The sequence below is a fragment of the Gavialis gangeticus genome, unplaced genomic scaffold (genome assembly GCF_001723915.1).
Source record: "Gavialis gangeticus isolate Ggan-Ray unplaced genomic scaffold, GavGan_comp1, whole genome shotgun sequence".
Classification (NCBI taxonomy): Eukaryota; Metazoa; Chordata; order Crocodylia; family Gavialidae; genus Gavialis; species Gavialis gangeticus.
The window spans coordinates 6,769,524-6,781,705 of NW_017729031.1; the positions used below are offsets into that span (position 1 = coordinate 6,769,524).

Consider the following 12,182-nt stretch of genomic DNA (forward strand, 5'->3'; position numbering starts at 1 on the left):
CCCGTCCCCCCCCCAACTTCCTCCTACCTCTTCTCAGTTTCTGTATCCTGCAAGCCTGGCTTCCAAATCTCCAAATCTTTTCCAAATTGATTCAAACGCTTCTAATTTGATTTGGACCTATTAATGGGTCTCCCGATTCAATTCGGATTTGGAGATTCAGCTGCCAGATCTCCAAATCGAATAGGCTACTGAAGCTTCGCACAGACCTAATAAATGCTGAAATCTCCAGTTTATAGCTGCAAAAATTCAGTCATCTGTCAGTAAGGGTGAGCTGCTCTGACTGGATTAGAGGAAAAGAAACTTACCATATTTTCTTGCATACCACACATCACCAAACAAGATGTGCCATGTGGCTTTTTGAGGACAATGTAGGAAAAAGTATGTTTGTATTTTTCCCTGAGTCATGGCCGGTTCTGTGACTAAATGTCTAGAAAGTGTAGCATCCTAGGAAACAGTCTGAGTGGCGTAGCAGGAACGTCTTGGTGTGGCAGGACAGCATCAAGGCCTCAGACCCTGTAAGAGCAGTAGCAAAACTATTACTTGTTTACTTCTTTATATAAGTTCCTATAAATAATGAAGCGCTTTTTCCATGTCATAGTCTTTATCAACATATGGATTGCATGCAGCAGCTCACCTACTGTGAACCAATGCAGTTGCGACTTCAGGCACAGACTAGTGTTAATTCTCTCAGAGCTGCTAAGGTATTGGAAGCAGCTTTTGGCTGCAGCCAAGGCAGCAGCTAATATTTGTAGCAGCTAATAGTTAATGCCCACTCCTTAATGACTGAGAGGGTTAACATTGACTCCACCTTTTGATTGTACCTGAATTACAATATCAAATTGCTTGCCAAGTGTATTTTGAAACATTTGGTTTGACACAAGTTATGGTCAGCAAAATAAGGCAATTATGAATGGATAATTAGGTGATCCATTACATTATGAATGATATATAACATCTCTGGTATTTAAAACTAAATACCACTGTTAGTGGAGGGGTGAGCATTTTAACCCAAAATTTTCTTTGCATTTCAGTTGGTATTGCTGCTGTAATGCTCAAATAAATTGTTACTGCCCTTAGCTCTTAACTGAGCAATGTATCTATCACGTTTAAAATCAGAAATGATTTGGCTATGAAACAATAGAGAAAAAAATAACTTCTGTTTGAAAGATTATTATTCTTTCTGTTCCTAGGACTTAAAGAAAGCAGGTTTGCTGATTTTTGCTAACAAACAAGATGTGAAGGAGTGCATGACAGTAGCTGAAATATCCCAGTTTCTGAAGCTGACTTCAATTAAAGATCACCAGTGGCACATCCAGGCCTGCTGTGCTCTAACTGGCGAGGGGTAAGAGTTCTTAAATAATTTTTTGATGCTCCTTATCAAATCAGGTACTATAGTACTGTGGTATTTAGAGTAAGTACAGGCAGTTATTGGACACATGATCCCTTAGCATACCTAGGCGGTATAATACGGGTTTTTTTCTTGCATTGCTGAATGCAAAACCTAAGAACTTTTGTTGAAAAAGGTATTGTCCTTGCCCTATAGTTAAATTTGCCACTTATCATTATCTCCATTTTTAGTAGAGAATAACAAGAAGAATTCGAGTAGTTTCCTGAGAACTGGTAATGGGATCTGGAGTCTATCATATCTCTAAATTGCATAGATCAGTTATTTTCAACCAGGGTGCCATGTGCTCCTTTTAGGGGTGTCAAGGACGCATATTAACAAGATAAACCCAGAGATTTCAAATAAGAATCCATACTGTTAAAAACATTCTCACCTGTTGTGCTCTTTCTGAGTTCTTTGTAACAGAAGAATTGCTCTATTATTTTTTTTGTAGTAAAAAAAAAAAAAAAGAGTGAAATTAGTTTTTGAAATAGGGTGCTGCTAAACTCGTAAAAGTTATGGAGGGGGGTTGTCTTGAATCTGGAAGGGTTGAGAAACACTTGCATAGATAAATTTGAATCAGAATTTGGGACCTGGTGCTCTAATTACCATGTGAACCACAAATGAATTGTCACCCTTAAGAATCCAGAGAAAGATAGATAGTGGTTTGATGGGCTTACCTGACTAGATATGGTCCCTCCAGGTCAGTGCTATATTGCATAGTGAAGGATTGGTAGACTTTTCAGTGTGTGGGTTGAAGTGCCAAGTTTCAGTACTTTTACACATGTAGACACTGTCTCATGCTTTGAATTATGACTGTAGTTACTATGAAAGAATGTACTTGCAGTTGAGAGATGTTTGCATTAAATTATTTATTTTTATTTACAGGTTGTGCCAAGGACTTGAATGGATGATGTCAAGACTTAAAATCAGATGATTTTTAATGACCTCTTTGCACGGACATTGCATAAACAAAGTGCAGTAGCCAGGGTTACGTGGACAGCTGCAAAATTAATGGATAAAATATTTATAATAAACTGATTTCAACTTTATTTCTGCACTCACACACATTAAGTCTCCCACCTCCCTGCCCTACCCCTTTGCTTTGAAACCAAGATGAAAATTTGAAGGCTCCAATTGGGTCTCCCATTAGTTTCCTCTGAAGACAGATCTAAAAGCTGTAATCAAGATAAAACCACTCAGGACAGTATAGTGTTGCATGTGGTAAGTATGAAGTGAGAGGAAGGAATTTTAACTTTGCATTTTATTATACCATTGGTAGTTCTCACCAGTTTAAGATTTTGGCCTCATTCTTCCGGTAAATTAGCAACCAAATCAGTGGCATAGGTATCGACTTTCCAGTATTTTTAAAATTTACTGATGTGTTACAGATGCAAAACTATATTCCTGTATGTGTACTGTACATATTGTGTATATTTATACCTCAAGTTTGTTAATCAAAATATGTTTTGGGAGGAAATGAGTAACACTGATTCTCAGTACGCTCAAAATAGTACTAATGTGGACATTGCTGACATGTCACAACTGCTTTTCTTTATATTTTCTGTACAGCTGTAACTTTCTTCAAACAGTTGGTACACCGCATCTTTATAAAGTGAAATCTCTTACAACTGTTGCTTATGTTTCTCACATGATTTTGCAATTGGGGAAGATGATAAAATGGGATGGGGTGTATGAATTGTTTTTTATATTTGGTTCAGTGTTGGCAACCAGATGCGTTTAACAAAAAACAAACAGCCAAAGAGTTGCTGGATGAGACAGTAATTAAAAACAAACAAAAGTGTTAACTTATGGTTTATGCCATCACTTCTAATGCTGGTAGTATGTAGTCATTTATTATAGAGTTCAACATAATGGGTCAGTTGTTAGCTTTTAATAAAGGGGCAATATGTCTTGATTTTTTTTTTTTCTCCCGTCCACCTCCTCCCCCTTATCCAAGGTAGTGACCAACAAGTGTACCTAAATGTCCCATTTGGAATCTTCCAAAGCAGTTTTCTAACCTCTACAGGGAAATAGGAATACTTTCTGGTGATACTACAAAATTGCGTAGTAACTTTGCCTATTTTAAGGTTGGGAAGGGTTTAAGAATATCAAAACGCAACAAACCAAAATCACACTGTTCCACAAACTGTGGACTGGAACTGTTACCTGATCTTGTTCCCATAGCAGTCCATGGATAAACTATCATGGACATAAATCATACCCCTGTGTGATTTCCCCAGGTGAGATTTCAGGGGGTCATGACTACCCTACCTTTTCTATATTGTTAAATGGGAGGGGTGTTCTGAAAAATGTTCAGAACCACTAACTTAAAGATTCGAGATTTATTATGGGTGGTTTGAAATATTATCAGTAGCACATGATGTGTTCGTGGACTTAGTTTCCCATGTTGACTTCTTAGATGTATATTAAAGGGATATTGCAGAACTAAGCAACAACATTTTAGAAAGTCCTTTCTTTCTTAACTTAAGAATTTGATAAAGACAGGAGAGACTCCAACCTTGTGTTTGGGGGTATGTTAAATGAAGCAGGAAAGGACATTTAGTCTTTAAATGATGAAGCCATGATATCACAGTTAATGCATTCATTTTTATGTAACTTTATCTGTTTGTGATTTCATTGTAATCAGTGGAAATGTTGAGAGAGATTTTGGGGCCAGATAATGGAGGCAGCTTCAGAAGTTCACATTTAACAGCTGTGTTGTCCTAAGTACAATACAGATGTATCAGAAAGGTCTCTCAAATCTTTTTATCATGGCATTTGGTTGGTGGGGACTCTCCACTGCCCATTAAATAAATATTTTTAAATGTGTACATGCATATATTTACAATGCATGCACATAGAGATCAGTGTTATACAGTACTGAGATTTATATAAAAGTTTGAGGAACAAATAACTTCAAAGCAGAAATTGTTTCTGAGTTTATTCTGAAAACATTTTCAAAAAACATTATGTACATTATTTGGACCTAGGAATGAACAATTCTGTATTTTTCTAGTCTAACAAAAATTAAAATCTCAGACCTAACTATATATAAAATGTTCAATTTTGGAGCACCACCACAATTTTTTTACTTGAATGTTCAAAGTACTGTGTTCTTTCACCTAAATTTCTATAGATTTTATGCATTAAGGATTTTATCCCATCTCTTTCTTGTGGTCAAGTTTTGAGGACTTTAAATGTTTATCTTAAGTAGCATGACTAAAAGGAACCTCAAGTGTTCCCCCCCCCAAAAAAAATGCTGGTCATAAATGAACTTAGTCATAAATGAACTTACTAATGAATGTGAATTGTCATCTCATTTACACTTCCACATGAAGGAGATGCCACTTGATATTTTCATCTTAACCTCAGTGTAGTATCCCCATAACTGCACGCTTGCTTTTATTGTCTTACTTCCAGTATTGGCTGTAGGTTCCAATAGGGAGAACCTAGACTCTTTACATAGTTGTAGTGCTGACTTAAAGACCATAAAATTTCTACATTTATAATCTACCATATATGATCTGACATTGAACAGCAGTGGAGCCTTAAAAGCTAACCCATCCACTTCCTCTTACGCTGCATGTTTTGTTTTTGTTTTATTTTTTTTAATAGTGTTAAACCTAATGATTGTGATCCATATTTTTAAGCCCTTTTTTTGGTTACTGTACAGCAGTGTAAAGGAGGAGAGGGGGAGGGTTGCTTTTCTCTTGCAGTCAAACTCCATTGCTGTTCAATAGTTATATAACTGCACTCGTATTGTATGTTTGGCATATATTTAAACAGAAGTTGGTAATAGAAGTAATAGATGGCAACAGTTTTCAGACCTACCTCACAGGGGTGTTGTGAGGCTTCATTAAAGTTTATCAAATGCACACAGATCCTCTTATTCAAGGTACTTAGAAGTTAGAATTTTATCACCCACATTATAGGGATTTAAGGAAAATATATGTAATTAATATCCTTTGCCTATCTGAAGGTGTTTCAAGAGAACACAAACATTTCTTTTGAATTAATGGTAAGGTGAATGTGTAAATAGCTGTATATAGTTCATGCTTAATTGTTATACTGTTCATTTCGGAAGTTATTCAGTATACATTTTAATTTTTGACTCTCCATGAAAATGTTAATTGTCTTACTGTTGTACAAAGTAGAAATTCTCTTGGCGTGCCTTCACAGTGAAGGAATAAGAGAACTGCAGGTATGCGAAGTCTAAACAGAGTAAGCACACAACTTCATTTGTACTGCTTTTGCGTATGTTCCTGCCTTTTATTTTCATTGCTTTTGAGCAAAATTCTTCTATTTATGTTTAAGGAATTGAAACTTATAAGCCTATGCTACCTGCACTACTTCACCTTAGTTCCACTGAGACCATTTGTGCACTGAGAGATGCAAGCTCAACTTGAGAGTGGATTCCTTTTAAATTATTTCTTTTCTGATTCTTTTTCTAACAGGTTCTTTGCATAAGCAGGCATAAGAATACATTTCCACCACGGCAATACTTAATTCGTAAAATTAATTATGTAACTAATATTGAGAATTGCTTTTACTTTAAGAGTTGTAAATATATGCCGATGGGGGGGAAGATGGTAAAAACTTTGCATACTATACTTGTGGTCTAAACTGCCTTTGATGCCTTTAAAAATAAACAAAAAAGAGTGGGGTAAGTATCATATATTAAACATACCAGCAAGATGAGCAAGGATAATTCTATTGCTCTTGCCCAAATTTCTTTGCATTGTGCTGAAAATGTATTCCAAATGTGCATACCTGCTATGTTTATTTGGTGGTACTTAAGTCCAGGGAGCTCAAGTACCTGAAACTTTAATCCAGTGTAAAGGTCTTTTTCTTGTTCCATATCATGGCACTTGCTGTCAGTGTTGATCATGTAATAGAAAAACAGTGCTGGAAGAGACCTTAGGAGGTTGTTATCCAACCCTCTGCTCAAGGTGAGATCATCTCGTAAGTCATCCCAGTCGAGTGTTTGCCTGACTTGCCTTTGAAAATTTCCAAGGATGAAGATTCCACAGCTTCTCTGGGTAGCCTGTCCCAGTGCTTAATCATCTTTGTATTTTGAAAATTATTCCTAATATCCAACCTAAATTTTCCGTACTGCAATTTGAGACCATCCTAGTCTGTCCCCTGTGGTGACAGAGAATATCCCGTCTCCATCTCTATAATTGCCCTTGAGGTATTTGAAGACATCAAATCTGCCCTCAGTCCTTTCTCCAGACTAAATAATTCTAGTTCTTTTAGTCTTTCCATGTTAATCATGTTTCAGACTTCTAATCATTTTTATTAATCTCTGGACTTTTTCCAATCTGCCTGTTGTTTGAAGTATGGGGCCCAAAACTAGACCGCATATTTCAGGTGAGGCCTCACTATCACATACATAGGGCTAGCTATATGTTAATTATGTGAATGGCATTCCCTCCCCTACTCCTGATGTTGAACATGTGATCAGTACCTTCTCTTTTCAGTTTCCCAACAATACTCAACCACTGTGTAGTGAAATTCCTTCCTACAAGATGCGATTTAAAACTCACTCTCTGAACAGGTCAACTATCAAGGTTTCTGTACAGGGAACAATGTTCAAATAACAATAAATCTAACTTAACCCAGGAAAGCAAGAAAATTAAAATAAGAAATTACCTGGAGCCTTGTAAATATTCCTTTATAAATGTATTAAGTAGATTTTTTTTAATTGAATACATGGGTGTATTAACTTTGCTGTTGTTAAATCAGTTGTATTTCTGGAAAGTAGAACCTATCTAAGGCCTGATCCAAATGAAAGTAACCTCAGGCTTTTAAATGGTGTGCCAATCAGCATTCTAGTACAAGAATGATGCAGCTTTTCATAAAGACTGAAACTCTTAAAAAGGTCCTGGGGATCTTCCTTGCACATTGTAATGAGGTATACAATAATCCAGATTTGACTTTAAGGTCATATATGTTAGATTGGGGAGGAAAAGTATATTTAATGCACAAAATGGCTGTGAAAAAGTTTCAATATAAACTTGTTACACAGAAATAGTATCTTTGTCTTCAGGTTTGCATCAGTTGATTACATTTTTAATAGCATTTTTGTACAGACTATTTTTTATGCATAACTTTTACTTCCTGATTTGAAGATAATGTAATAATGCCATTTATGTGGCTTGTGTACATATTCTTGTTCAGCAAACTTTCTTTGAGTGGGCACAATTTTTTTATTTATTTATTTTTTTTAGGGGTGGGAGGTCAAGGGGAGGGGAAGATGGGGAGGTGAACATTTTCCTGATCGCAAGTTTCAAGACTCCGATTAAGGTAAATTAACTTGAAATGCTGCTTTATCCAGTAGACTATCAATGATTCTTCTATGTCTGCAGTAGAAATATATTTCTTGAATCAAGCACTTTGAAGGTGAAGAGTCAGAAGGGCAGATTATTCACAAAGTGATTTGGACTGAAATGGGAGAATTCTCGTCTGAGCCATTATGGTCAATACGTCTAAGAATTTGAGTTTGTGATGGTCTGTTGATAAGTAAGCCATTTTAAATTGTGATATGTAGTTTTAAAAGGCTTCAAAGTTATTTGAATATATGTATTTCACTTAGTTGCTATTAACCACAATTTTTCAGTATAAATGAATGGGATAATTACTGTACTAACTGGCATCACCTGCTTCTGCAGTCAGGTTATCACAGTTTCGTAGTGTCCAGGTAGAACTTGTCCTTTAAAATATAACATAATTTACCCAGTATATGATTAGATTAGACTTCTCAAACAGCTAATTCATTGGTGCATCTGTATCATCATTTACATGCAAGTTTTAAATTGTATGAGTACATGTATGGTATGTTATCTGATTCAGAGCAGTTTTAGCAACTTGTGTTCCTTTGTTTAAATATTTCTTTCCATCCAAGTAAAACATTTTGCTTCTTAAAGGAGCATACAACATATGCAGTTAGTAATGAAGCTGCAATGACTTCAATCCAAGAAAATCCAGAATTAACACTAAAAGAGGGAATTCAGTGTTTGCAGTAACTGATTTCTCTTGAGTTTGATCCTTTCTGAGCCTTAACTACATTAAATAGAGATAGTGGATTATGTAGCAAGTAGTTGTGTGGGTCAGGGTTTATTTCTTGTGTTTTAGTTAGAAAATAAATATGGGCATTAGTGAGAGGGTGGGTTTTCCCCTCTTGCTATTCACTTCAGACTGCTTTTATCTTTACCTCCAGATTCCTATTTAGTAGGAGGAATTTGTGGGGGCTGGGAGGAGCTGTTCTGTTGTTTTGGTTTTGTTTCAAGAGATGAAGAAACAACCATCTTGGATTGGATTTATTAAAAAATTCATTTGGATCAATTCAGATGAAACGTTCTGTGTTTTTTGGAATTGTTAATTCTTGCTGGAGTAACTACCAGAATATCTGTTTCAAGGAAAACACATTCAATATTTCTACTTAATGTACTACACTGCATGCAGTTTATGGTGAAACTCCTTGGAGAGAGTTACCTGTATCTAAACACCAAAGCAAATTGTAAGACCTCTATATGACTGCCTTTCATCCATACTGTTATGCTCATAAACGACTCAATTATGGTTAAATAGTTGTTGTACTGAGATTGTCACACATTTTTGCTGTCAGCTGTTTCACTCACCCCTTGTTCCTCAAATTTCATATCTATTTGTCTTTCATCTTTAAGCTGTAACAGAGAGGTTTGGGGGACCAGGGGGGCATAGATTGTATGTGGCCTGGAACAATGGGGTTTTGGCCCTTAGGAACTGTCGCGATACAGTACAGTAATATTTTGGAAATCCATGTTTTACAAAAACATTAGTTATTGTTTTGAAATGCTTCATGTTAGGTACTACAAATCTGATATGCAAAATGCACTGTAATTAACAGCCCTGCTCCCTCTAGTGGGATATGTTCAGTTAGAAGAATGTAGTTTTTACTTCTAAATAAACAACAAAGCTAAAGTGTTGAATGATTTACTCCCTGGTACTATATAGAATCTTAAGAGTTCTACATTTATAAAATATGTATTAGCAGGCTCTGCCTTTGGAAAGCCCATTTTGTATAACTTAATAAAGGATGATAATTGCAAAATTTAGGCCAGTGTAAAGTATTTTCATAAGCAGACTCTGGTATACTAACATGATGGGAAAGATGGCCATGTAGGGGACCCTGCATGTAGATTGTGTCCTTTTTTTTTTTCCTTGAATGCAGTCTTGTTGATGTGTAAAATCGTGATTTCTCTGCTCATTTTTTATCTAACTTTATACTATGCATTTTGTTAATACTGGACATGCATTTTGGTCTCATACAGTGACTAGCTGTAGAGTGTGTTGTTTAATAAAATGTGCGTACCAAGATGATTATGAAGTGATAGGATGAGGAATAATGCCTATTACATTTAATTCTTTAGTTAAACATGTTCACTTTGAATTGCTGTGACAACTGCTTCAATGGTTTGCATGTTAAAGTTATCGTGTGTCAGGAACAGAGACATGTTCATGCCTGAACATGTCCTGGTTGCACACTGCTGCTAGAGGGCTGATGAGCTGCCATCCCAGAGTGCCTTGCTGGAGGGCTGTGGCCCCACCGTTTTGCTTTTAGAATCTCGTATGGCAGCGCAAGGCAAGAGACCCATATATGGGATTTTTAAACATGGTCACTACTCACAGGGCCAACAGCGCACTGGAGGAAGGCCAAAACTCAGTAGTTCACAGCGCAACTCGGGGTGATAACATGTGGCCCATGGTACCATCCCCAGTCTGGGTGTGCATGTTATTAGTATAGCACACCCCTCACCTCCCCGACCATGGGGAAAAGAGTTCAGGTGATGGATAGATTGCCCCATGCTGAGGGATTTGGGGAGTTGGGGCATGGAGCCATTGCATCCTGTGATGCTGGAAAGCTGTGCAACTCATATTACCTGACGCTGGATAAAACATATTACCTGAAAGAATCTCAAGATAGTCCTTGCCTGAAAGGAAGCAGCTTTGCAATGCTATGATGGCACTTTGGGCATTTTTACACATGCTCAGTGGGGAGGTGGCTGTAATTAGAACTGCTTTGCATAAAGTACCGCAGTGTCTCGTGTATCAGTGTCCTTATGTTTCAAAATGGCAGCTCATCAAAAGAGCTTTAGTTACAGCAACCCCACTGCCATTTTGAAATAGGGGCACGCTGGTACATACATGAGATGTGGAGGCTGGCTGGAGCACACTAATCAGCATGCTCCAGGAGACCCAGTCAAGTCTGCTCTGACACGCTGTAGTTAGTGTGTCAGAACAGCCTCCTGAGATGTCCACAGGCACCTTCTACGACTTACTAAACTGTTTGAATATGCGTTTGCTTGTATTTTAACTGCACTTAGTGTCAAGTTGAATATGTGATGCCACCTTTGTGTATTTTTAAGGTTATTTTAAATGTTGCATTTTTGTACTCTCACTGAAAACTTGTTTTCTTTTGTGAAATACTTGCTAAGTGGTTGAACAGATCAAGACAGGCAGCTCAGAGGTGCATAGGTCCTGTTCCCCTGCATGTAGAATCTCCAAGATTTACTGTTTAGTTGAGGTGCTGAACCTCTCTAAATACCTCAAGTTTCTTGGATCCCAAGTAAGGGTTTGCATGCAATAATTCTATCATTTCTGCACTATTCTTTGACCCTGTTGCTTAGAGCCATCTATTTCCATCCTGAGGGGGCAATCTGCCACCCCGACTCCTTAGCCCGGGAAGTCTGCTGCTTCCTGGGGGCCCGCATCTGGGACATTGCGGATCAGATTCCAAAGCTCCACCAGCCCACAGACCACTATCCTATGCTCCTTATTCATGTGGGCACCAATGACACAGCTCGGAGTGCTCCCAGCGAGGTCATGAGGCGCTACAGGGATTTGGGAGCGGGGCTAAAGGGTCTGGGGCACAGGTGGTGTTCTCATTGATCCTCCCAGTCTTGGGCTATGGGCTGAGGAGAGAGAGGAGGACCCACATATTGCTTTGGCTTCCATGACCACAGCCTGCTCTTTGGCGAGAAAGGCAGCGAGCTGCTGGGAAGAGATGGCCTCTACCTCTCTCCCCTGGGGAGAAGGCTCTTCTCAGCCAGACTAGCTGACCTGCTCCACCGGGCTTTAAACTAAGCCCGCTGGGGGACGGGGGGACTACCGCCACTGCTGGCCCACTGAACAACCCTTGCAAAGCCAGCGGGCCAAGGCACTTAAAGGAGCCCACCCTTGACCCAACCCTAGTACAATCTGTGGGCAAGGCAAGAGCCCCCTGGGGGACACTTGCCTGCCTGTACACAAATGCCAGGAGCTTGGGGAATAAGCAGGAGGAGCTCGTCCTCCTGCTCAATGCAAATAATTATGATGTCAATGGGATAACGGAGACCTGCTGGGACTCCACCCATGACTGGACCTCGGGTATAGATGGCTATACCCTGTACAGGAGGGATTGTGTAGATAAAAGGGGCGGGGGTGTAGCTCTGTATGTTAAGGAAAGCTATGCATCCCTGCAAGCTGATATTGGCAACCAGGATGGATGACTGGAGGCCCTCTGGGTTAAAATTTGTGGCGAACACGGCATAGGGGACACAACAGTGGGGGTCTACTACAGACCTCCCACCCAAAGTCCTGAGCTTGACCAGGAGTTTGCCTGGGAACTGGCTGAGGCTGCATGCTCCAGGACCATGGTTGTCATGGGTGACTTCAATTACCTGGACATCTTGTGGGAGGACCACTCAGCAAAATCTGAGCGGTCACAAAGCTTCCTCTCGTGCATGGATGACCTCTACCTGACTCAAGAAGTCTA

At 38.7% G+C, this 12,182-nt stretch overlaps 1 protein-coding gene across 3 annotated transcripts in view; it reads left to right on the plus strand.

Moving 5' to 3' along the window:
- Positions 1-5,262, plus strand: part of ARL5A (ADP ribosylation factor like GTPase 5A) — a 23,192-nt gene extending 17,930 nt beyond the window's left edge. For all 3 annotated transcript variants that reach the window (XM_019522410.1, XM_019522412.1, XM_019522411.1), the window contains 2 exons: positions 1,191-1,342; positions 2,273-5,262. In XM_019522410.1, the coding sequence (XP_019377955.1) occupies positions 1,191-1,342; positions 2,273-2,321 (201 nt within the window). In that variant the 3' untranslated portion in view covers positions 2,322-5,262. The remainder of the gene's footprint in view (positions 1-1,190; positions 1,343-2,272) is intronic.
- The last annotated feature ends 6,920 nt before the right edge of the window (positions 5,263-12,182 follow it).